Below are 25,565 nucleotides of genomic sequence, written 5' to 3' on the forward strand. Positions count from 1 at the left end.
ATAGAACTGCTCAACACAGTCCAACGCAGCTACTATAGAACGTGCTGCTGTGGGCCGAAGAACGTCGCCAAACATGATGGCTCCACGACAGGAGCGGGAGACGAAGAAGTCCAGAAATATCGAAGGAATGAGCAGCGGGGTCGGCGACGATGGGCGCGGTACCCGTGGGGACACAGGACAGCGGCGGTCGAAGACGGGTTCGGTCAGAGACATCGGTGGAGGCATCAAAGTACTGTCGAGTTCTACATTCGATGCGGCACCCACTGCTTCTAGCTCCTCAACCGTATGTTGCAGTGCTTGCATGGAAGTGAAGTGGTGCACGACCCCTTCCACGCTCAAGCACGGCCATGCCAGAACAGCCGTTGCTTGTCTAAGATGCCCAGATTTGGCCAAGGTAGCGGTTTTTCTGCACTGCACCTCTCCACGGTGCACGTCGACCGGATTTTCGTGATAAAACCGCCACCCCCATTGACGCAGATGTGCCTCCACGGCAGTCACGCGCAGACGCCACTCATCTGGCAAGGTGACAGGGAATGAAGACGCCACCGATGATTTCTTCTGCGGACATGCAGAGTCAGTGGCCGTGAGCGACCACAGCAGCTGCGCAATACGATGCCGATGCTCCAGTGATTGTTGTGCTTGGGGACTAAGCGGTAACCAAGTACCGGCTGCGCATTCCGAACCAGCAAACGACTCGGGAAGCACGCACTCAGTCTTAGTGTGATTCATGACGTGCTGCAGCTCTGGATGACACACGTAGGTGTCAGCAAAGCAAAGAAAGAACTCCAGCCGCACCCGCTCGTGCACCGCATGCTGATCTGCGATCCACCACTGCAATGCGTGTGGATGGGGGCGGTGTGCTGGATGTTGAGGGATCGCTACTGCAGAGCCGCCAGGTGGCTCGGGCGCATGCTGCATAGAGGTGGTGGTGGAGGCAACAATCAGGAACTTGCGCGCCCACTGGAGCACCGAGACATCTGCTGAGAAGACTGTGGTGATCGGTGGCATGCCGTTTGCCGAGGCAGCAGCTGCGTTGGTTCCTTCCAACAGACCGGCTTCGCTTTCGACACTTTTGTTGACTTCCCTCATTGGCATCCATGGACACGGCAGCGCAAAGGCGCGGGGCAGGCGACGTAGCGCATTCCCCCGGCCCGTGTCCAGTAAGTGCCGGATTCGGGTTAGCCGTTCCACCGTATTGGGGGATCGATCAAGCGGTGACGGATGCGCAGCACCAAGCGATTTCATACAGGTTGATGCCGTCTTTATCGTGGCGTGAGTGCGCAGTGCTGCTTGTACTTTCTCTTCTTCCTTGGCGATACGGTCCAGGTTAGGATCGAGGGTGACGGGTGTACGACGCGGTACAGGTGTTGAGGAGTTCAAAGTGTGTCCCGAGGCGCCTAAACACAGCAGTGAGTCCGAGTGTATTCGCACGTGATGGAGCGCTGCGGTGCGAGCGGCTACACTCGCCGAAGGGGAGGTTGCAGCACTGTTTTCTGTGGAGGGCAGTGGCGGCATGCACAACGGCGTTCCAGGAACAGCAGCGGCCTCCAGGACCCGCTGGCAGAGGTATCGCATGCGCAGCTCCACCTCTGCATTTTCTTGTTTCAGAAGTGCATGGTGTGTGGCGAGAGAGGACTGCTGTTTGTGATTCGGCATGGTCGCGTGCGGAGGATTTATGGAGTACTGCAGGTGCTTCACGTCCCCAAGAGGAGTAGGACCAATCTCGCACCCCCGCAAACTGCGTGTGAGGCGCTGCAGTGCTTCGTCGTAGAGCTGTACAAAGGTTTCCAGCGGCGAATCGGCGCGTCGAGCCTCAGAGATCCGGGAAGGGACGTATGCGCTGTCCACGAACACAAAGATTGGCACTGCCGTCGCTGCTGCAGGGGAGATCGACCCTGTCGATATCGCATGTGCGTCACGGCGACGTCGATGCGTGTTGGCAGCGATAATGTCGTAGGCCCAATGCGTGGTTTCCAGCACACGGCAATAAGCCAGCCGCAACGCTGAAGACGGTGGGTGTCGGTGCCCGCGATGGGCATCGTCTTCTGGAGTGTGCACTTGACTCTCTCGCACGACTATCATAGAGAGGGTCCTCTGGAGCCCAAGAAAAGGCACAGCAGGGAGAGAGTCTACGGTGGGCGGGTCCTGAGAGGTATGCAAGGCAGTGATACCCAGCGGAGGAGGGGTGGCGAAGAGAACTGAGAAAAGACCATGCCGCACGACTACTTCTGTTAACACGCCATCTTCTGTCGCCCCCTCCGAAGAGCATGCAGTACCTGGGCAACTCGTGCTTGTCGCGGGAAGTGGACATGATTGTCCTACACGCAGTTCCGCACGGGTAGGGGACAACGGTGGGGCAGATGATGGGTTTGGGGGGAAGATGCCGAATGCGCGACACAGACGACACGCCGTCTCCTCACCGGGTGTGGGTCGGGGCCCTGGTCTTTTGCCAGCGTGTGCTTCTCTTGATGTCGCCTGACGGGCCCAGAGGGTGCCCTTGTACAAGCCGTAGCGATCCACACGCAGCCCCACCGTCGTCATGGGGTCAGCGTGCATGCCATTGCCACCATGGCCGGTGCAAGGTGCAGAGGAGCAGCGAGGAGCCTTGGAGAGCGAGAGAGGACGCAACAGGCGCGCTTCAGCTGGCGCACATTGGGTAACACTCATGTTCTCGCTCAAGTCACATTCAGTCATCAGCTGCGCAGAGAACACTGAAGCCCTATGCACTGGCACCGAGTACCACGCGAGCGGTGTGTCTCTCTCTCTGCTTGCGTCGAGAGACGCGTCGGCCAGATACAAGGGCGCCAGCAGCGTACACACTGCAGTTTGGAACACCACTGCCATGAGGCGGTGCTGCTCCTCTCGCCGTGCGCGCATGGCAGACGCCGACTTGCGGGCCCACAGGGTGCGGCGGCGAAGGAGTTCCTCTCCATCACACACACACGCAGGCTTGCAGGCGCTACCAGCACCACCCTTCTTGGTGGTGGTGAGGACATCAAAGCTACACCTGCCGACAAGTGCCACAAAAGGAGTCTGGCGCACTGGCAGGTTGTAGAAAAGTCCGCGCACTCGACATACGGTGATAAGGCGCAGAAAGGAGCCGCGTTTCCTGGGATGACCACGAATGCCGAGGAGGTGGCCGTGGGAAGAACTTTCATTATCACCACCACCAGGGCATGAAGGACTGTGATGGGCGCTCCCATGTCTGCGCGCGATTTTTTCGGTGAGGTGCGTCGGCTGGCCACAGTGCCACCGTGTTTCCGGCACAAGGGTCCGCACCAGAAGGGAGGGCTGTGATGAGGAGTGTGCAGCTACACCATTTCTCCTACCAGCAGCTGCCTCCCTCCCGTTGGTGAGCTCGCCGGTGTGAGAGACGTCGCGTACCGCCGCGGTGTTCTCCTCCAAGACCAGCGAGACACTCACCGACACATCGGTACTGATAGCCGCCAGGCGGCTAAAGAGCTCAAGTGCACCAATTTGTAATGTGGTGTGGTTTATGTTTTCTGTGCTGGCGGGTGTACCCGAGGGTTCACCGTCACTCCTCATTGCCAACTCTATCCTTTGGCGCACCCTGTCTGTAACGGCCAGAACGCGGGTTCGTGTGATGTCCCACGCGAGTGCTGAGAGACAGAGTGACACCGCCACGTCGTGTGAGGCATCTTCATCGTTGTCGAATAGAGGAATCTCTTGCGTTTCAGCCTCAAGCGTTGGCAATCCCACCTGTGCAACGCGGGCGAAGGCGTCTGTGAAGGTTGGGAACTCGTGACTGGCGCGCAGCACAGCGGTATCATGTGGAGTCAACCGCTGGATGTGCTCTTGGTGCATTGCGTGGGTGTCTGAGGCTACAACGACGCAGAGTCGAGGGGTGTCGAGAAAGGGGAGGCCGTAACAGTCAAGATACGTTTTTTTTTTGGTGTAGTTTAGGTGACCGATCGTGCCAGAGGTGGAGAGCGCAATGAGCGGAAGAAGTTGAAAACACCGTGCAGCACAGTGGCATGGAAGATGTGACGGCTGTGTGTGTGTGTGTGTGTGTGTCCCCACGAAAGAGAAGGATCAGAAGGATCCGGGGTACACTAAGGCGGCAGTTGCTGGATCTCTTTGCTTCTTCATTTTATCGCCGTATCATCTTTTTCCTCCTGGTTAGTGTGCGTGTGTACGCTAACTTTTCCACAGATGAACAGAAAAAAAAAAGAGGCATGGAGGGGCGGGGAGGGAGGAGTAGGTCGGTGAGTACACAATCACAACGAATCTGTCTCGGGTAAAAAAAAAGGATATATATATATATATATTTCTTCCTTGCGTTAGCCTCCTCCCTCCCCAGCACCCACCACAGACAGGCAAATGCATCCACACATGTGTATGGATCACTTTTTTTTTGCTATACATGTATTACCATGCATGTCACATTTCGCAGACAGACAGACAGACAGACACACACACACACAGAAATATACAGACACACCACCGCGACTATGACCCCATAGGGCTTTTATACAAAGGCTTTCCAGAAGATGACGTAAAAGGAGAACATGACTATCCTTGTCTGTGTGTGTGTGTGTGTGTGTGTTCTGCTTTCTCTCTGTCTGTCGTGCCAATGTGTGAGTATTCCAGAGTGCAAAAGCATCACACACACACAGGCAGGCTCCATACAAAGATAAACACAAGAGATCGGACGTGACCGCACCGCACCCCTGTTCTCACCCAAAAGACAACAAGTGAAGCATCCCATGTCAGAATCAACACTACTCTCTCAACCCACCCCTCCTCACCACAAAACACACGCGCACAGACACACAGGAGAAATGGGGGGAGTGAGAGAGGCGCAGGGATATTCGCTGTGTGGGCGGGGTTGTCGACAGGCGAGGCGAGGGGGCTCGATATATCGATTGAACGGATCACAGACAACCACATGTATGTACTCTTACATCAATAGACAGAATATATTTGCAGACAAAGAGAATGACGCACTCCAGCATATATGCGTAGTTCAGAGCCCCCTCCCCGATATTCGTTTTTTTTTCTTCGAGTGGGGTGGCGGGTAGGGGCGCTGGGTGGAAGAGAAAGAGAACCCCCCCTCTCCTTTCCCATTTCTTTCTATTCTTCCCGCCCCGCCGCTGAATCTGTGATTTATTTGATTTGTCGAAAAAATAATAATAAAAAGGAGGACTGGTTGTTGTCACAGTTTATCGACAGGTGTGTGTGTGGGTGGTGTGTGTGTGTGTGCGCCATCGGCTCAAGGCTCCTCACCGTTGCTGAGTGGGATTTGCGTTTCTGAAAGGGTGTCGTACACGGGCGAGTTGGTGCGGCTCACGATGTTACTCACTGACTGTTGGTCACCTTTGGAAAAGAGGAGCAACGGGTAGCTCTCTCTGTCGTCGTCGTCGTCGTCGAAGGGGTTGGGGCGGTGATGAGGGCTATAGTGCGGTGATAGCGAGAGTCGGCCGGCCGGTGTCTGTAACGTGGAGTCAAAATCTATGGCAGAGTCGTAGCAGAGCACCCGCTGCAGATGTATTGTCTTCACTTCCTGCTGCTGCTCACGTTCCTCCCACAGGCGCGCCGACGGTGCTGTGCGCTTGCTAGAGGGGAGCTTGAAGGGCACAATGGCAGAGGAGAGCATCCGTAGCGGTGCCAGGAGCAACCTTGCGTTGTCGCTGGCGGTAAAGCAAGTGCCGTGTGGGCTGCTCAGCGGACTATTAGTTGTCTCTGGGGCTGACTGGAAGAGGCGAGACGTGAAGGGGTGGCAGCTCAGATAATGGAGGCCCGAGCAGTGCGTGGTACGTATTGTGGCCGGCTCTTCCCCTACCGACACTCCGCGACTGGTGGAGGCAAGCGGTCCAGAGGCACTCGTTGCCGCGTCTCCGGCTGCACCCATTTTGTCTGCCACCGACGACGCAGCACTGACGTTGGCGGTTACCGTGTTCGCGGCTGTTCGATCAGGGGTGAAGTTAGACGCGAGATACGGATGGACTCGCGCCTCTGTTGCCGTCAGCCGCTCCTCGGCGTCCCAATAGAGGCACCCCAGCAAGAAGTCCACCCACGCGAATTGTTCCCTGTCAGAGTTGTTTGTCAAAGAAAAAGACTGATCAAGCCTGTGAACGTGTCCATCGGGGAACATGACCTGCAATAGTGCCAGCTGCTCCGGCGTTTCCCACGTAGTCGTGCCACCGCCGCTGTTTGCAAGATGTGATGCTGCGCCCCTCTGGCATTGCGGGGATCTCTCTGTGACTGATGGAGTACTTGACTGGTTTTGGCCCTCGAGACGCCGGTCGTGCTCTCGTCGATGTCCAGCCGCATTGTTGAGTACGTGTATAAACTGGCGCCAGCACCGCTCTACAGCAAGTGTTTCATCGTTTTGCTCCGCATCTTCACTCCCTTCAGCTAGTCGCGGCTTGTGTAGTTGTGGCGGATCCATAGACATCTGCAACGACTTTGGGCTGGTGCCCGGCGATGCCGCTTGGTTCTGCACCCTAGCCGCCGTTTCCACCGTGCTTGCTTTGTGCTGCTTGTACTTCTTCCAGCAGCTTTTCACCGTAGCGAGAAAGAATGTGTCTGGCATCCCAAGTACCTGCACTGCTGACTGCAGCATCGTTGTGTCGTCACAGGTGTTGGGGAAGAGAGCGTGCCCTACACGGAGCTCGTAGAGAACACATCCGACTGACCACATGTCGATGGCGGTTGTGTACGGCAGCCGCAGAGCCATCTCGGGACAGCGGTAGGACGGTGACTGAAGAGGGAAGGCGGAACCGGTGGTGCCAGGGGGAATAGTGTGGGCGTGGCCAAAGTCGATGAGGGCGCTCCGCGACGAGGTCATGGTGGCAGTGGATGCAGCCATCACATAAGGCAGGGAGTATGTCAGCCGGAGACGTATCGAGGATGTGACAGCGCTGGTTGCTTCACCACCACCACCACCACCACACGCACCACTGCGACTGTCTTGACCTGAGCGAGCTGCGAGAGTAGCACTTCCGCCTCGGCCGCCACCACCACCGTGGGGTGGTGCCTCTCCAAAGCCTGTGTCTATTGCCTCCCCTCCCTCCGGCCCCTCGATGGGTCCCGCGTCTGTTGGTGTGGAGAGGGGAGAGGTGGACAGGGCACCAGTGCGACTGCCTGTCATACAGAGCGAACGACCTGCAAGTGAAGCCAGGGCACCGCTGGTTGCACACTGATCGAGAAGATCACCACCAGAAGGATGCCGCTGGGAACTGCTCACTAGCTTGTTCCCAGGGTGCTGCAGGTTTTGGCTACAGCACCCTGTCGTGACGCCTCTGTCAGGACCGCCAGCGCTTTCATTGTCCCGGGGAGGGGGACGCATAGCCATTAACCACGGCATGGCTGAGGAAGAGGTCGATATGCTGCTGCCGCCGCCGCCGCCGCCCTCAGTGGTGGTGCGTCTTTCAACGCATTCGAACGCATTGGGGCGACGGGTGGCAACTGTGCTGAGCGAGAGGGGTGGGTGGTGCGCAGCCGTGTTCGGGCGCAAGAGCGATGGGACGCCTAAGCTCTGTCGAGGGGATTGGTTTGTGTTGGGAGGGGTCGCAAAAGCATCGGCCGTACTGGTCCACGAGAACGAGGTCTGGTAGCGCGGCGGCAGTTGTGGTGGCAGCGAGGGCGGGTGGTGCGGGGGCTGTGAATTTACCGCTTCACTGCATTCGGCAGGGTGGCCGCTGGTGCTGAGGCTGTTGTCCCTAGTTACAGAGCGATCCACAAATACAATGTTTTCTGGCTTGATGTCCCCGTGCACGATGTGTGCGCAGTGATGCATGAAATGAAGGGCGCGTACGAGCTGGGCAAGTAGGCTGGTGACCACTTCGGTTGGCAGCGTCGCCGCTGCTCGGTTGCCGGCCTGCGCAGGTGACGCATCAGCGGGCGGTGTGGAGGAGAGCGCACTTACGGCAGGGTGAGCATTCGCTTCTTTCACCTCGCACCGTAGCTCCATCACATCTCGCACGCTGAAGCCGAGGAGAGGGAAGACCATCACATGGTAGCCACGGTACTCGAAGCGGCTGCGTGGGGTTAACACCGAGGCAGTGTAGAGCGGGCGTTGGTCTGTTGTTGAGAGCTGCGGAAGCGTTGGTGGCACCCCTACGGAGGAGTTGCAATGTAGAGATGCTTTGATCAGGTGATCGGCGGGGGTACTGCCTGCGCCCTCCTCAGAGCCGCTTGCACTACTCGGGCTTATCGCTGCACAGCATTCTTTGAGTTGCTCGAAGATGGCCCACTCCGCCTTTGCTGCGTTCTGGTAGAGCACCTCGAGCCGAATCAGCTTCAACGCACAGTGCCGCTCAGCGGAGAAGGGTGAGGCTGCGTGGTCGACGGCGCTCACCACAACACTGAAAGTACCGAACCCTAGTACCTCTCGAACCTCGTAGCGAAAGCCTATGTGCATGCCGGGTGTTATCGGGAAGTACGAGGAGGAGAAGGAGGGAGCGGTGAGCGATACGGTTTCTTCTCCGTTTGTTGGGAGACTGCTGATGCTGGCAACTTCTTCCTCCGCGCGGTGTGTTGGGGGCGGAGGTGTTGAGCTGTCGTTTACCCCCCAGTAGTACACCAAGTCGTACGTCAAGATTTCCTCTTGCTCCCGCACTGAGAGGCGATTTCGTATCCAGTGCAAGGCCTCCCTTGGTGGCCATGGCAGCGGTGGCGGCAACATGGTTAGCTTTCGTGGCATCGACAGCTCCAAGTTTGTATGCGCGGGTGCCGAAGGGGAGTAGCTGGTTCGCCTGCTCAAATCACTGCTGCTGCTGTTGCTGCTGCTGCGAACTGTAGGGATGAAGGTGTTGGCTGGCGATCCGCGGAGGCTGGTGCGGTTACCGAAAGAGCCCCGCTCCTCTGTACCGGTGGTGCTGTGCTTTGTGGAGTGGCGCATCCTCGGGGCCAACGAAGACTGCTCTTGCTCTTCAACAACAAAGGGCGACAGGGTACAGCAGCGAGGGCTGACTAGCATCTCCTCACTCTTTCCCTTCTCCGGTGATTGCGGAATCACTGTCGGGGTTGGCTCCAGCGTTGAGAGAGGATGGGTCGCGTGGTCGCGCATGATGCTTGCCATTGGAGTTATGGTGCGAGGCGACATGGAGAGCGGTTGCTGCTGCTGCTGCTGATGTGGTTTGTGCAGAAGGGTGGAAGGGCTGTGTGTGGCTGCGTCATCTAAGCGGTGAGGGAGCTCCTCGCGTGAAGTGATCCCGATTACAGTCGGGGGGAGGGTGGAGGGAGTCGACCAGCTGCGTCGGTCTGCGGTGTAGCTGCTACTGCTACAGGATGAGCCTCGGTGAGTTGTGTTGACGAGCGAGGCGCTGCCAAGACGGTCGTCAGTGCTATCGGAGGACCAGAGCTCAGGGGGTCGACGAGGAAGCTCCGGTGACACACGCGGCTTTGCTGACGTTGCCGAAGTGTTGTGGATGTGATCTTCGCCGTGCGCCGTGCTCGTGCTGGCATTGTAGCGGCGACGACTTAACCTCTGAGGGGACTGGACGCAGTGCCCCGACGACTTGGCTGCTTCGCCAATGATTCTCGCAGCGCCGTGATCGAGAACGAATGGCTTCTTGTAGCGCACCGGTGTGCTCTCTTGCGAGCTTAAAAAATGATATGCAGGACCTGATGCGTGAAGCGGCGCGCTATAGTTGGCACGGCGCGGATCGCTCATCCGCACTGACGACAGCGGCTTTGTAGAGGAGACAGTGTAGCTGTGTGGCAGCCTCTCGTTGGACGGTGCGGAGGGTGTTTTCGACAAGGGATTGAAGACGACATCGGTGTCACGAAGAGGCGTAGCAGTGGCAGCTACAGATCGAGAGCGCGCCACGTGGCCTGTGTGCCCACCGCTTTCGCGGCCAGGGGACCAGCTGGCGCAGTTGCCTGATGCTGCAGGAGTGTGAGTGCGTGAGGTCGCGCCATGCTTATGCGCGCGCCCCGGAGCAAGGGATGGGACAGGGGTGAGGCCGTCCATCTTGTGTCGCGGAAACCATTCGTCCTGGAGTCTGCACGCATTCCACATGCGTTCTCCATCGTCTAAACTCGGCAGGTCTGTCGCGGGAGGGGTGGGTGGCGATGGTGGGGTGTGAGGGCGTAGTTGCGTCCGCGAAACGGGAGATTCCTTCGCCGTGCATTCTTGCTGTCGGCGCGACAGAGGCACAGAAAGTAAAGGCGCCGGAGGCGAGACAGCCAGGCAAGTAGCAGCGGGGATTTCGCTGCGCTGCCTTGACACACTAAAAAGCATCGAAGGCGGCTGATTGGTGGTGTTTCCGCTTCCAACCCCCCCTGCCATGGACAAGTGCGCTGCGGTTCGACCCTCCAGTTCGACGGCGCCGGGGCTCTTGTTTTGACACGTGGGGGAGGAGGGCTCACGTACTGGGGCCTGCTTCCAGAGCCGCTGTGTCAACAACGGCAGGGTGGGGGTCGGCTGCTGAGGAGCGTCTCCTTCTGACATTCGGTACGCCACAGGGGTGCCTGGGGCGAGCAGCGAAGAAGGGGCGCTGAGCGGCAGTGAGTGCTGCTGATGCCACACGTCTGCTCCATTAGAGTACGCCCCACTGCTAATGCTGCTGCAGTTGAGCTGGCTTGGCGACGTCACACCTTCATGCGTTGGGGGAATGTCGCTGGGATGTGTGATTGGCGTGACAGAAAGCTTGTGGAGCGTCAGGGGCGTGGTGTTACGCACATTGGGGTCATCATGCTCATCACACCTCTCCATCGGAGGCAGATGTCCCAGCGACGAGTCGACTGAGGACTGCATTCAGACGAATACGAAAGGAAGATCAACAAAACAACAACACACAGGCGAGATGGGCAAAGTCACGCACTAAACGGCAAAGTTTAGTGACAGCAACAACGAATCGAGGAGGGAGGAAGGGTGTGTGTGTGTGTGTGTGCAGTGTGTGGGTGAGGGGCTCCCTGAGGGAGACACACCGACACAAACAAACAAAACTGCGACACGATAGGAGAGCAAAAGAAAGGGATGGAGACACACCGACGCCGTGTGTGTGTTGTTTTTACACCGGCTAGGAATCGTCCGTCCAAACAAGCAAAAAAGGAAACACCGGAGACTGAGAGAGCGGAGGAGGAGGAGGAAGGGAGGGAGGGAGGGAGGGAGAGCCTGTTGCACACACGCACAGATTGAGAGAGGTTGGGAGACGCGGGTGGAGACGTACGCGGTTGTTGGCAACACAAGAAAAACAAAAAATAAAATAGGAGCTGTAAAGTGAGAAACAAAGCACGAAAAAAAGGGGGAGGGAGGGAGGAGGAGGGGGGGGGAGCGGCGGCGAGGGTGTCTTATTTTTGATGGCTTTGGAGGGACGCGCAGGGTGTTGAGTGTCCCCCCTCTTCCCTCTCGTTGCCCAGTGAGTGTGTGTGTATGTGTGTATGATGTGGAGTCTCTCTCCGTTCTCGAGACGGATACAGAAGACGCGGAGAGTACAGGGGCAGAACGGCACTGCGCGCGCGCGGGGAGCTTGTGCTTGTGTGTAACTAGGGGCTATATACACAGGCTTGATTGGTGGGCCAATACGAATGAGTTAGACAGAGATGCCCAGCGATTAGGATTGCCCGGCCGAACGTGAGGCTTCAGCATTCACACCGCTGCTTTTATTGCGCCGTCTTTTCCCTGTAGCTCACTCGTTTGCTGTGCTCACAATCACTTGCCCCTAATCGAACACCAACAAACGCTCTCAAGTGCCCACTAAGCGTTCAAAGGTGACACACATACATATATAGATATATATAGATATATATATATGTATGGATGTGTGTGTGTCTCTGTCGTACAAGGAGCGCACCTCCTCCCCCTTTAAGCGCACCCATCCACCAAAAGCACACCCACACCTTGTGCTCGAGTCCACCACCCGTATGCCGTCGTGGTCGACAGAAAAGTTTAATATCGTACTCAATCGAAGGAGGAAAAAAAACCGATTTTAGTCAGATGTTCCAACCCTCCCCCTGAAGTGTGATGTGATGTTATGTGATGGGGGGGGGAGAGAGTGGCCGTTGCCGAGTTCGATGAGAAAAAAAAAGAGGCAAGGAGAAAGAAGAGGGATGTCGTGACAGCTCACAACGTTGCTGCCCGCGATGCGCAACGTTCCACTCTTACTGCACCACTAAAGCAGCTTTTGCCGGGAGGAGGAGGGTGTGTCTGTTGGCTCGCGTGACCCGCCGCCCCTGACGGACTTTTCTTTTTGACCCCGTTCACATGACGTGCCGCAACGCAGTAGGGTAGGTGAGTAGACACCTGTGGTCACTGGGGGGAAGAGAGGGTGGGGGGCAGGTGCCGAAGCACAGCGCCCCCCTTTCTCTCTCTCTCTCTCTCTTTCGACCCCATTGAAACAAAACCAATGAGAGGGGTGGGTGGGAGGGGGGAGAGGAGGCGGAAGTCCCCCCCCCCCCCACGGAGTCTTGACTGCTCTGCACCTCTCCGCTCTTTCCGCATCCTTTACAATCAACACTTCGAACCTCTACCGAGAAGCCAACGTTGATCCAGCTCTCGCTTCACCACTTGATCTGAACACCCCCCAAAAAGAAAATACGGCATGACGTCGCATCGCTAATGACGCCGCTTCCACGCGGCTTCACGTGCCGCTTGTCGGGCTTGCCGGTCTTGAAGTTCCCTCAACTGGGCGCGCTCCATCTGCGTCGCCACCACCTCGCTGTAGGGGGTACCACCGCACTCGTCAGCCTCCTGGGGTGTTCCCACACTGTTGTTACGCATCGCGTGACGGTGTTTGGAAGCTGCCGTCATGTGGGGCATATCTTTATTCACCAGAGTACTAGCGATACGCCGCTCACGTGCTACCGCTCGCTTGCGCTCGAGCTTGTCCGCCTCGTACTCGAGCTCATCCACGTCACTGAAAAACCCAATCTGCTTCAAAAAGCGATGGAGACGGACATCGCATTCGTAGTCGAGAATCCGCTTCTGTGTTCGCCAGATGCTTCGGGTTTCTTCCACGTCTACACCCGTGAAGGCGAGCCGATACTCGTGTCCCGCTGCCGTGCTCTCTCCGCCGTATGTGCCGTGCTGTGGCGGGTACGGGGACAGCCGGAACATGGCCTGACCGGGTTCAGTGCCGTTGACGAGAATTGTTTTCAGTGCGGTGGTCGTACTCATGCCGAGCCACACAGGTGCTACGTAGGGAGGAAAGAAGTGGGGAGTTGGCAGCGCCAACGCATACGCGAGCGGGCTGACCAGCAGCGAGCTTACTGCAACGAGTCCTAGACTAAGACATATAGCCCGCTGTAGGTTCTTGATCCATTCATCAAGCCTATCGTTGAAGCCGAGTCGCTGGTTGAGGTGCCGATACGCGTTGAAGCACGTAATCCCTGCTGCTAAGGCAAGGGTCGGATCGACAGTGAAGAGGATGGCAGGGACTGTCGAGGCTGCGCTCGCCAGGGTGAACTGGCCGCCGGCCGTACATGACACAGCAAGGGGGCTCACAATCGCCATGCCGGCATCTTGAATAAAAAATGTTCCGATCTGCTGCGCCGGCACACCGAGGCAATACAAAGACAGCACCGCACCGACCACGTACGGCGCCGTCATCTTTAAGTTGTTGGTGCGAAAGCTGCGAAAGATGCGGTCTCGATCGTCCTTCAGTTTCTGCGCCGCCACGCGCTTCTCCCACGCGATGGCGCGCGGGTGATCAGCTATGTCCGAGTATTCTTTGTGCGCATCCTGGAGCTCTGGGAGGGCACAGGCTACGCGGTGCAGGCACTGATCGCCATAGATGGTAAAGGGCATAGTGAGACAGCGGAAGATGCAGCCGGATAGCATTAAGGCCCCAGCAGGGGTCTGCACCGAGGCGATGTGTGCTGCATAGAGAGCGCCATTGGCAATGAAGGTGGAGAGGAGGCCGGCGCGATGCAGGGATGTCGGCGACAACATGCTGGTTTACCTTATATTACCCTCCCCTCTCACACATACACACACACACATATATATATAATATGTGCGTGTGTGTGGGTGTGTGAGGCTAAATAGGCGAAAGACGTCGAATTCACCCAACAACAACAAAAAACTCAACCAGAAGAGGTGCGATGTCCACCCATTTTCCCATGAGAAGAGAAAAAACACACGTGCGCCCGTCCTCTCTGCACACCTTGGACACACACACACACACAGAGAGGGAGACACAGAGGGGTCTTACCCACTGTCACACTCAGAGGACGCAGGGAGGAGACACACGCTGCATAGGAGACAAATGGGGAGTGCAGGGGAGGGGAGAGAGAAGTCGAGTAGGGTCTAGTGAGGGAGGAGAGAGAGAGAGGTGGGGTGGGGGGGGGGGGGAAGAGGAGGCGACATGGTGGGTATGAGGTACTGGTTGACGCGCGTGTCCGTGTGACGGCATTCTTCATATATGTGGTACATGGAAGGGGGGGGGGAGAGGGTGGTGATGGTGTTTGGTTTATCGAGGATGTAAAGTGGGCTACTCTAGTTGCCGAACAGCACAAAGAAGGGCTCAAAGGAGGCAACATCACCATCGTCCTCGTTACTCGCCGGGGCATAGGGCGCGCGCAGACGTAAAAGAGGCGATGAAGTGGGTAGTAGAGGCAAGAAGAAGAAACAGTGTGTGTGTGTGTGTGTGTGTGTGTGGAGTCGATGTGCAGTGCAGTTACTCCGCTGGTATGCTGGTGCACATAGCGCGAGCAGTTGATATGCCGGCATCATTGGCAATGCCCACGCTGTCACACTCCCTCGATCATGGGGACGAAGATATGGTCACGTTACCCTGGAGGAGTTGATTGAGAGAGTCTTTCATCTCCTTCTCACGGGCTTGCAGGGACTGCCACCACAAGCGTCGCTGAGCCTCCGTTGTGTCAGACACTGCTTCTTCCTTGACTGCTTCAGTTGGGGCCGGGGGCGTTATGGCATCGACACATCGCGGCTGAGGGGAGGTCTCTCCTTGCGGCTCCCTCAGAAACGGATTGGTGTAGGAGGGGGCTGCATCGCAGTGGGGGTCACCAGGGAGCCTTTCTGAGGGGCTCGTCGCGCAATGCGGCACGAACGAGTCAGCAGCATCGCCGCTGCTGCCCGCACTTTTCATAAATTCCTGCATGCTGCGCAGCGGCGTTGCATCTGGTAGCGGTGGAAGACCCGATATAGTGAGGCCTGTCGCCATCGCGTCTTCGCTGAATGCGTGGCGGCTTGTCGGCTGCGATCGTGAGGAAGAAGAAGAACACAGGGACACCGCCGCGGCGTTCAGGAGTCGTTGCCGAAGCGTACTGTTGATTGTATAGAGCGCATGCTGCAGAAGCACCACCTCAGCGTCGGACGGATGTCGTGGATAATGAGCCGGTAGGGCGGCGTCGGCCCCTTGGGATGGGGGAGGGAAAGACGTTTGCAGCTGTTGCTGCCGTTCTGGGGCACCTGTCGTGTTTGTGCATGGCGCGTTGGCCGCCACAGCCTCACAGACATGCCAGGGCTCCGAGTAGTTGCGGTGGGGCTGAGAAGGCGGTTGATTCAGAGGTGTATGCATCATTCCTACAGAGCTTCCGCTTTGTGTTGCTGCAGGCGGTCTGGCAGGTTGGATAGCAGCGTTTTCACCTCTAGTGGTGTTTGGTGTACATCCGAGGCCGGTGCTCGCATCGCCGTCCCATGGCACCTCGCTTAGCAGCCGATGCCACGCTTCCAGGCGCTGCGCCGACGCCTGTTCCTCTCCTTCCAGATCGGCAAGTTGCACCTCCAGCATTTGACGTACTTGGCCGAGCTCCTTTTGGGCTACGCGCTGCGTGTGCGACCACAATGGGCATGCTGTGCCATCACCTGGCGGGGAGGAAGATGCTTCCGAGAAGCAGGCGGCGAGCGCCGTTGCACCGCGGTGTAGCTTCGTCATTTTGTGGTGCAGTCCACGGTGTTGGTACCTCCAGTTGGCGAGGTCCAGCGCCTTGGTCTCTGTGAGATGCAGGAGCCGATGATCCACTTGTTGCAGCTCTGCCATGAGCTGCGCCACAGCTGCGAGTTTGCGCCGGCGCAGCTCAATCAAGTGGAGGAGAGTAGTCTCGCGTTGCTGGTCATGCACTCGCCACGGCTTGGTAAAGCTTTCCTCCACCTCTCGCATGACTTCTCGCGTCTCTCGCATCATAGCAGCTGGCATGTACAGCAGTGCATCGGAGAGTGGCAGGTAGTCGTGGTTTGTGTGCGGCCCCACCAAAAGCCCCAGGCCACTACACCGGGCGTTGCAACCGAGACAAAAGTACTCTTCAGACTCGGAAGGGAAGATGGCGCAGGGACTTGGCTTGGTGGTGGCCAATGAAGTGCCTGCTGGGTCCGAAGTTGTGAAGGCCGCCATGGCGGCGATGAAGCGCCTTGCGCGGTGATATTGAGGAAGAGCGCGCAGACGTGAGGGATCACAGAGAGGTGCGTGGCTGTGCAAGACACCACTCTGCTGTATTCCTTCGTTTCTAGTTTTATGTTCTCTTTCTGTATGGCTGTAATACGTGTCTATCTATGCTATGTTGTGAGGGATGCGCGTGAGAGCGAGGCTGGGACTCGCGCGTGTATTTATGTGTATGTGACTCAGCTTCTGAGGGTTCCTGTGCTCCACCTTAACAGTGGATTGATGCTGCAAAAGTGGGGGGGGGTGTCAGCGGAAGGCCTAACGGAGGAAGATGATTAAAGCTTACACTCCTGTGCAAGCATGTAGAGTTGAGTGTGTGTGAGTGAGTGAGTGGGTGGGTGGGTGGGTGGGCCGGCCAGCTGCACGAAAAGGAAACCACACGGCTACATTGCAGGTCTAACCCTACATTAGGATGACGGTTGCAGAGCGAGGAAGGAAGAGGGAGACAGGGTAGGGAGTAATGGCGGCAGGGATGAGGGGAGGGCTGGGTGTCTGCCAAACACACCACTGAGGACGCCAGTGGTGCGACGGGAGCGCGTCAGTTGCATTGGTGCAGTCCCGTAGACATCTGGGAAGCGGGAGGGGGGGGGGCGGAGGCAACTGCCACCACAGGTCGGACTGGCGCGTACTCTGCAGACTTATCCACCACTGCAGAGGTCGCCCAATATGAGGAAAGGGAAAAAGCAGAGACGGTGTGTGTGTGTGTGTCGAGGGATGCGTGTGCCCAACAGAGATGGCTAGTGATCAGACAGGCAGCAGAAACCTGCAAGGACACACACACGCACAGACCGAGGGTGAGAGGGGGTTTAGGGAGTGGGGTGGTCATTACTCACTCACAAGGAGTTTTTTTTTCTTTTATGCGCTCGAGGATCAGTGAAGTCAGAGACAAAGCCGCGAAAACAGGGCCCATACCCGAACACCAAAAACAAAAGTCGCGCATTCCTCGGTTAATCCGAACTTAAAGGAGGAGTGGAAGGGGAGTCCTTTCCCCGCCGTTTCGATGTCTCCTTGACAGCCCGCCCCCTCTGGCGTTGCCTGGGTGTCGATAGCAGTGTGAGGGGATTGAACCTCATCACCAATCGCCATCCCTGCGAGGTCGACGTCGACGCGGCATTTCTGACACACCGGAACTCGGTCTCGATTTTTTCGCATGATAACTGACGCCGCCACTGAGGCACTGCTTAGGCTTTTCTTCCTTCGCAACCGCCGCACGTGTCCACCGCACATGCGTGGCGCGTATGACCATGTTTAGCTCACTTTGCTCGTCCTGTAGCACTTTCGTTGTGTACGTCCAACGGTATGGACCGCGACGTTGGACAAGGACGTAGCTCAACAGCGCATTTGCTGCGTCCTCGCGCAGCTTGTGCTGGTCCGCCGCTGGAGTGGATGCTGATTGGTCACACTGGGTCGCATAGTCGACGAGACTAGTCCACATAGGATCGCCATCGCGCTGCCTGTGCGCCATCGGCACAAACGTCTTCGCGTTTTCTGCATCCAGCAGTTTGAGGAAGTCCCCCTCTACTTCATTGACACGCTGCTCACAGAAGTTGACGACTTCGCATTCGTCCGGGTTCGTTGCCATTATCTCAGTCAGCGTGTACAGCAACGCTGGCCAGTCCTTTGGGTTTCCGTAGAGCGCATCACAAAGTACGACGTAGTGAAAGGGCATTCTCTGCGACGTGGCGGTGGCGACCGCGGCCGTTGATGGTGACTCCCCCCCTGTGGCTGAGAGCAGTGCTTCTTCGCAGCCCAGCAGAGACGCGGACGGCGCTAAGAGTGACGTCACCATAGAGGACACGACGCGGTCCACAGAGCTATGGAGCGTAGACGATGTGGATGATGTCACATGTCCGGGTGGCGGGTGCTGCTGCTTCTCTGTGTTTTTTGCCACTGCCAAATTTTTCTTCTGCAACTGCTTGTGTACCATTGTGCTCACAGTGGGGCCCCACTTCCAGTGGAGAGCGACGCAGTGGCCGACGCCGCGGCTGCGAACCTGCACGCGATTCTCGTTCAGGCGCACATTGTGTTCCATCAACGGTAGGAGCTCCTTCAAGTCGGTGATGGCGACACGTGCGCCCGCCATGGCGAGGGCGATACCCAGGCAACCCACCCCTGCACCAAGTTCTACTACGTTCTTCCCTGCTAGCGGAGTCGTTAGGGGCGACTGGGCTTCGGACGACACGGATGAGGAGGGGGGCGGCGGCGGTGGTGGCAGTAGTGCGAGGATGTGCTTGTGGAGGTAGCGGAGAGACGCGCTGTTGCTATTCCACAGGACGGACCCAAGTTGGTCCTCCGCGCTTTCCAGTTTCACCTGCAGCGCGGCAGGGTTCAGCGCGTCAGCATCGGTATCGGGCACCGCCCAGTGCAGCGTTGCGACGTCGCCGTACGGGCTCTCCACCTCTTTCAGAAGCCACGCCAGCATTGTTCGGAATGCCGAGGATGCACAGCGAGGGCCGTGCGAGGTGCGGTTGGTGCGACTGGCAATCGCGTTGCAGTGCCCTTGTCTCCAGTATCAACGACTGGAACACGTCTTGAGCAAAAGACCAAGAAAGGGTGAAGAGGGGGCAGGTAGTGTGGTCGTTGTCAGTGTAGGAGGAGGAGAGGTACACGTTCACAGATCTGCGATCGTCTACGCAATGCACATGGCTGATACACCGCATACGTGGTGGGTCGTATGTAGGTACGACCCGGTGAGAACGCACCGAGACGATCCACCGCTGCACAGCGGAGGGGTTGGGTGCCATTCAGATCCAAACAAGGGGGGTAATTCTTTCTCTCTCTCACTCTCTTTCCCAACTTCGTAGAGCGCGACTGAGGGGAGGAGGGGGGGGGGCGGAGGGTCAGTGGACCGGGAGGAGGACTCCTCTCGGCGACTTCCTTCCTCCTTTAGTTACTCCCCAAGTACGTGCAAAATGCCGACCAACACGGGGGAGGAGGGGAGCGGGAGGGTGTGCGTTTGTGCGTGGGGATGGTGCTTAGCGGACGTTACAGAGAATGTACACACAAGAAGAGGTTGTGTGTGTGTGTGTGTGTATTTTTGGTGGGGGGGGGTCAGTAACATCCCTCGACTTTTTAGACCTCTTTTTTCTCCTCCCCCTCTCTCCCCCTTTTTCTCCTTCATAGATGAGTGTGTAGGTGCACCTGCTTCATCTACGAATCACACGACTGCTGCGCACGTTTCTGACGGTACAACTCCTGCAGCGTCTTTTCACGAGTTTGCAGCTGCTGCAAGTCGTGTTCAACCTCATCTAAAACGCGGCGCATCTTGACGATTTCGCGGTCCCGAAGCTCTTGAGTGAAGCGCGACGCCAGGCGCGCACGCTGCAACTGATGAACAAGGCGCTCGCACACGTAAGCTGCGACGGAGGGCGTCGTGGTCAGACCTTCCTCGTCATCCTCTGAGCTGTCATCCAGAGTCGCCGAACCCTTCAATTGTCCATCGTTACCAACATACCCGTAAAGCGCATGCGTATCTTGTGGGCTGAGCATCGCTGTCGACATCACCTGCTCCCATTCTTGTCGAAGAGGTCGCAGAATCGCGTTGGCCTCCCGCACTTGCGCAGCAACTCGCTGACTCAGTTGGTGCAGTGCGTGCTGCACGCTTACGTCAGCACCGTAAGCATGAGAGCCGTCGAAGGAAGCGTAGGCGCGCATAGTCGCTCTCATCGATGAGGGGTGGAACGGCGTCGTTCCCCCGTTCGTGTCTGCCCCCTTCGTTTCGCTGGGGTCTTCTGTGGCTGTGCGATCAACGGAAGACAGTTCCTCTTCAACAAGGCTTTGTGCAGCGTGGATCTCCGCTGCTGTGGGTTGTTTGTATTCAGGCGTTGTGCTTGTCTCCATAGCAGCCATCCCTCGTTCGCACTCCACGGCCACCAGGCGGCGCGCATCTTGCACACGCATCTCTGCCTCACCTTTTGCAAAGGTGCGGCAGAGATGCGGGTCGGCGACGCTGGTGCTGGTCGCAATGGCGTCTGGGAGGTACGCGTCCGCGTTAATGGGGGTGCGGGGCTCGTCACCCCGAGAGGCCCCATTGCTCCTGTCGTGTGGTACCGTCGCCGCGGTGTCATCTGTCTTGTGCACCTTCCGGGGTGCGGGGAGGTCTAGCGTGCTGAAGAGGTCTGCCGACACACCGTTGTCACTGCGTTTCACTTCATTGGTGCGGCCGCCTTCTGAATAACGCGAAGGCGACTCAGGTTGTCGTTGCTGTGCAGCTCTACTGGGGAGGCTGCTCATGCCGCCCCCATCCCCTTCTTCTTCTTCCGCCTTCGGCACCGGTTTCAGTGCTTCGCGAGGACGCTTCAGCGGTGGCAGGGGAAGCAGTGGAGGGATGTCCGTGCTGAGACTTGTCGAGGCGCCTGCGGGCGTGGGTGGCGCCCGGGCGGATGAGGGCAGAGTGGCGAAGAGGTCCGCCAAGGTGTTTTTGAGCTCCTCTTTCACCTCTGCTGCTGCAGCCGACGCGATCGAATCAGGGGCGCTAACAGGCCTGCCAGCGAAGGTGACGGCACGAATGCCAGACGTGTTGCCATCCGGCCGGGACAGTGACGCAGCTGTCAGTTGCTTCAAGAGATCGTCGTTCACACCTGTCAGTGCTGCCCGAGCACGGCTTCTACCGCTGGAGGATTCCGTTTCTTCCTCGTTGCTGTTGCCGTCTGCGGCGCTGCCCATCTGCCGCTGTTGGATGAGGCGCTGCTGTCCCGTCAAGTCCTTCATGAGGACCCGTTGCTTCTTCACGAGGCCGGCCTGCTGCTGGTCTTCGTACATGTCAATGGCTTCAAATTTTCCTTGCTCATCGTCACCGTCGTCGTCGTCGTCGTCCTCGCCAAACACGCGCCCCTCATCGCTCGCAGCGTTTTCTTCGGTGACCTCTTCAATCTCGTCTATCAGACCAGATGTCTCCCTGTCCTCCTCCAAGGCCTTCTTCATCTTGCGGGCTTGGCGCAGCGAGAGAGTGCCAGACTCGATGCCCTCGCGATTGCTCTCTAATTTAGCAAGGAAAGCTGCCTCTGCCAGCTGCTGCTGCCGCTCCTTGCGGAGGCCCTTTTTTTGGTCCTGGTTGGCGAGGCGGCTAGTGGCCATGTCAATCATCTCTCTTTCACAGCGCTCGCCACTGACGGTATCGGCCCTGGAGGCGCGCTCTTCGTGCGTCTTGCGGGCGATGCGCCGTCGACGCCGCTCCGCCATGAAGGACTCCAGGCTCTGCTTTTCACCAGGAGCGCCCCCGGGTGCGTCTTTCAGCTGCTGCTGCTGCTCCTTTAGGTAATACTCTTGTTCATCTTTGAGTTCCAGGTAGCGCTGCTCGCACAACCATGCTGGTCGGATGTAGTGGTTTGGTGTGCGCCGCGTCAGCTGTTCCGCAATGAGGCGCCACTTGTGCGGGAAGAGGGCCTGTAATTCGACCAACTTCTCCTCCTCGTCGAGGCTCCACGCTTCATGAATGTTCAACCTCGGATCCAGGTAGTTCTCCCACCGCTCACGGCACTGCGTGGCGGTCTTTTTTGTCAGCATCGAGGCCACTCGCTCCCAATCCCGCAGACCGTACTGGGCCAGCGCCGCCTTCATCACCTCATCCTCGGCGTTCGTCCAGGCCCCGCCTTTGAAGTGCAGTCGAGACATCTCTGAAAAGAGTACAGGGAGTGGGGGGGGGAGTAAATATACGGGGAAGTGTGTCCCGTCCCCCTTATAGGGTGGTGGTGGTGGTGTGTGTGCGTATGTGCGTAGGTGTAGGTGTAGAGTGGGTGATCAACAGATCAAAGGACTTCACGGTTGTGTGTACACACACACACACACACGCAAAGCTGTTATCACGGGCTAAGGAGAAAAAAAAACGAGCAGTCTCAACGATCCTCCCGTTGGTAAGTAGCGCACACGCTTCCTTTGGAGACCTCTACTGTAAGGGGCAGCGAGCAACGAACGCACCGTGAAGGTCAACGTAGGGTTCATGAGGACGCGTGTGTGTGTGAAGCAGGGGAGGAGATGAGAGGATGGGGGATGGACAGAGAGGAGACACGAGAGAGAGAGATTGTGTGCGGGCGTGTGTGTGTGTGTATGGCGCAGGAGCCCGTTTCAGTGCTTTGTTTTGTTATGGTGCGGTACGAAATTCCACGAATGCCCGGTCCTTTTTAATTGAAATTATTTTTTTACAGCCTTCAATCTCTCTCTCTCCCCGGTCCCTTGCATGATGAATCAAGAGAGATTACCCACGTACGGGCATATATATATATATATAGTGTATATATACATATATATACATATGCACATCGATATGGATACGTTTATGTGTGAATATTTCAAAGTGGGCACACACATGCGTGGCGGTCTCGTCAGACCACTATGCACAGTGAGAAACGTCCAAAAGACGCAGCTGGATGTGAAGAAAATGGGGGGGGGGGTGAAGGAGGGGGGGGGACCCTGCGGTTACATATCGCTTGTTTCATTGTGTCAGATCGTCACAGCAAACGGCCTCCACAAGAGAGACCATGTCGTAGGGCAGTTGCAGACTTCTGTCCCGTACGAGTGCCATCATGCGCTGCACATCTTCCTCGGCCAACCACGACAGGGCTTTTTCCCGGCTGGGCTCTGGCTCGCCGCCAGCCTCTTGCTGTCGCTGTTGCCGCCAACGGCGGCGGCGGTGCAGTTCACGACGCCACTCGTGCATGATGCGCTCGTGGTAATGGTACAGCACCGACTGCTGCCCAACCCCAAGGCGCATGCACAGCTCGTAGAGTTCGTAGTCCACTGGTGGCAGTGTGGGCATGTGGCTATGCGTGCGGGGGTAGCGGGCCAGCTTGTCTGCGCTCAGAAGGACGGCGCTGCTCTGCAGCGTGGGCGCTTCGTGACGGCCGACAAAAGACGGGGCAAGTTGACGGGGACGACCCTCCTCTTCATCCTGCAGGATTGGTGACTGCATACGGATGCTGCGAGCCGCGCTGGCGGCCTCTGTCAGAGTTTCCATGGGGCGCACAACAACGGACCTGTCGGCGTTTGGCTGAGATGATAGTGACGTGGTGGTGTTACGCTGGGTTGTCTGAGCGACCGCGCCAGCAGTAGGTGTATCACGGTTGCCTACATGCGGCGTCGTACTACCCTCCTTTATTCCGAGCTCTTGCAAGAAGTTTTCATCATCCGTGTGCATGGTAGAGATCTCGCATGTCTGCTGCTCGGTCGTCGTGTCAGCTGCAGAGGCTTGTCTCAGTTGCTCTGGCGTCATCCAGCGGAATTCGTGCTCAGAAAGCCACACTTTCATCCGCCCCCCACTCCCGGAGTCGACATCCGCGTGATTGGGAGTCGTTCCGTCCAGGGGCACTTCTGCAGCAGCCCCACTGGCCGTGTTGAGCTTGCGGGAATAGTGGGCAATAGCATCCTCCAACAGCGACACGTACTCCACGCAGAGCTGCGCCTTGGCAAAGAGATCGGCGCGCAGCTGCTCTGAAAGATTTACAGAGAGGTCAATGGTCACATCGTCCTCCTCATGTTGGCAGGGTTCGCTGCGCGTTACACCGCGATCGCAGATGTCCATCGAAGATTTGAGGAGAGAATCGCTTCGTGCAGCAGTTGCGCGCAGTCGATCGTTATGAATGCTGTGGCTCTCTTCTAGTGCCGCTGCCACGGCACGTCGCAACGTGTGACGTGGAACCTCGAAGACATACCGTGGTGCCTCCTCTGAGGTGTTGTATGGCGCGTCTGGCGCCACGGTGAAGGACATCCCCCGGTACAGCTCTTTTTTATCGTCGATGCCGAGTCGGGATGGGTGGAGCGAGGGGGGCAGTGGGTCCAGGTGCCCGAAAGAATGAACCCGAAAGGTGGCACACGAGGCCGACGGCGACGAAGGGGGTCTTATTTCTTGCAAGGGGAAGAAGCGATCCAGTAAAGTGTTGGAGATTTTGTTGTCTGTCACCATCGCCAAGCCGTCCTGCTGGCGCAGCTGCTGAAACGACACGGAGTCTCTGCCGATGGAGCTCGGCAGTGTCGGCCCAACAAAGAGAACGTCGATGGCTTGGCGGATTGCCCCGCTCCAGAAGCCAATGCCATAGGCTTTAGTGGACCGCATATCAGAAAGAAACAACATGGCGGGTGCGGGGGGTGCGACGGATAAAGACGAGGTCGCAGCAGCGGCACCGAAGGGGGTGCGAGCCCCTGCCGTGGTCAGATTGGCACTGCTGCTCTCAAAGGAGGCGATGGGCGATGTCACCACCCCGTACGGATCCTCTTCTTGAGCATTCTCCGCTGATTCCCCCTGTCGCAAATATGGCGGCTGCACTGCCATGTCGGATATCGCGGGCAGCTCAGTCGCTGTGGCTGTCACTGTTGCACTACTTCGGTCGCGTTCGGCTGTTTCCGCCGCTGTCTTGGAGGAGGACGTAGCCACACGTGACCCGGTGCAACACGACGACACATCCGTGGGCAGCCGCAGGTCGCTGAAAGAAAGTCCCCGTTGCATCTCCCACGGCAGCACCGCTGTCCAGACCTGCAGAGGCACAACTTTGCGGTACACAAAAGGGGGGTTGCTGCGTGAAGCTGACGAAGGTGCCGTGGTCACTTTTTTGATCAAGGCAGAGTCACTAGCGCCCTTGACGCTTCGTCGGTTGCCCCAGGGTGCCCACTGACGTGTGCTTGACGTTGAGCGCGTCGGACCGAGCGTGGATCCGCTGATGCCACCTTGGCGTTGTGCCACAGGGCTCAGAGGCGCGGGCGCGATGCGCGTGACAGTGATGACGAGCTCAGCTGCAAAAGTCGGTATATCCTGCAACGGCGTGTGATTGCTGTACCCCAGCCAATCGCGCAGTACACGCTTCAGGGCATTGTAGTCACGGTTGATTGGAAGCTGGATGTGAGTCTTCACAATATCGAAGACTGTCCGCTGTAACGGTGTCGGTGGTTTTGGCAGTGGCATTGTCGCCGTCAAACACGGGAGCTGCAGTAAAAAAAAAGGCAGAAAAAAGCGACGTGATACAGCCAAGCACATGTGTGTATGTGTGTGTAATGTAAATGATGTGTAATGGAAGGGCGGGCGGGGATAGCGGTGGTGAGAGAGTTACATCGAGGCGAGGCCGGCGAACAAAGGCAGCAGGTGCCGCAGGAGCAGAGAGGCGCGCATACGTGACGTGTTTGTGCGCACTGAGGAGAGTACAGAGCCATCGGGTTTACTGACGAACCGTGGCGCTCAGGGTGTGGGGTGGGGAATGGGGAATGTTTACTTCGCGGACATGGACGGTGAACGTCGTGAGAGAGAGGACGCCGTAGGATCACACGGGG

General features: G+C 57.7%; 6 protein-coding genes across 6 annotated transcripts; all 6 read right to left on the reverse strand.

Moving 5' to 3' along the window:
• Positions 1 to 5,233: 5,233 nt before the first annotated feature.
• JKF63_05458 (uncharacterized protein) lies at positions 5,234 to 9,940 on the reverse strand (the record flags this gene model as incomplete). The annotated part of the gene is made up of 1 exon (XM_067901416.1): positions 5,234 to 9,940. One exon carries the CDS (start codon positions 9,938 to 9,940, stop codon positions 5,234 to 5,236), a length of 4,707 nt encoding a protein of 1,568 aa, XP_067758091.1.
• Positions 9,941 to 12,526: 2,586 nt separating this feature from the next.
• Positions 12,527 to 13,861, reverse strand: JKF63_05459 (uncharacterized protein; the record flags this gene model as incomplete). Its single annotated transcript, XM_067901417.1, has 1 exon — positions 12,527 to 13,861. The coding sequence occupies one exon, from the start codon at positions 13,859 to 13,861 to the stop codon at positions 12,527 to 12,529; it is 1,335 nt and encodes a 444-aa protein (XP_067758092.1).
• An 814-nt stretch (positions 13,862 to 14,675) lies between these two features.
• On the reverse strand, positions 14,676 to 16,265 carry JKF63_05460 (uncharacterized protein; the record flags this gene model as incomplete). The annotated part of the gene is made up of 1 exon (XM_067901418.1): positions 14,676 to 16,265. One exon carries the CDS (start codon positions 16,263 to 16,265, stop codon positions 14,676 to 14,678), a length of 1,590 nt encoding a protein of 529 aa, XP_067758093.1.
• Positions 16,266 to 17,385: 1,120 nt separating this feature from the next.
• Positions 17,386 to 18,735, reverse strand: JKF63_05461 (uncharacterized protein; the record flags this gene model as incomplete). The annotated part of the gene is made up of 1 exon (XM_067901419.1): positions 17,386 to 18,735. One exon carries the CDS (start codon positions 18,733 to 18,735, stop codon positions 17,386 to 17,388), a length of 1,350 nt encoding a protein of 449 aa, XP_067758094.1.
• A 728-nt stretch (positions 18,736 to 19,463) lies between these two features.
• JKF63_05462 (uncharacterized protein) lies at positions 19,464 to 21,926 on the reverse strand (the record flags this gene model as incomplete). Its single annotated transcript, XM_067901420.1, has 1 exon — positions 19,464 to 21,926. The coding sequence occupies one exon, from the start codon at positions 21,924 to 21,926 to the stop codon at positions 19,464 to 19,466; it is 2,463 nt and encodes an 820-aa protein (XP_067758095.1).
• An 817-nt stretch (positions 21,927 to 22,743) lies between these two features.
• On the reverse strand, positions 22,744 to 25,203 carry JKF63_05463 (uncharacterized protein; the record flags this gene model as incomplete). Its single annotated transcript, XM_067901421.1, has 1 exon — positions 22,744 to 25,203. The coding sequence occupies one exon, from the start codon at positions 25,201 to 25,203 to the stop codon at positions 22,744 to 22,746; it is 2,460 nt and encodes an 819-aa protein (XP_067758096.1).
• Between the last annotated feature and the right edge of the window lie 362 nt (positions 25,204 to 25,565).

The sequence above is a fragment of the Porcisia hertigi genome, chromosome 17, assembly GCF_017918235.1.
Source record: "Porcisia hertigi strain C119 chromosome 17, whole genome shotgun sequence".
Taxonomy (NCBI): Eukaryota; Euglenozoa; class Kinetoplastea; order Trypanosomatida; family Trypanosomatidae; genus Porcisia; species Porcisia hertigi.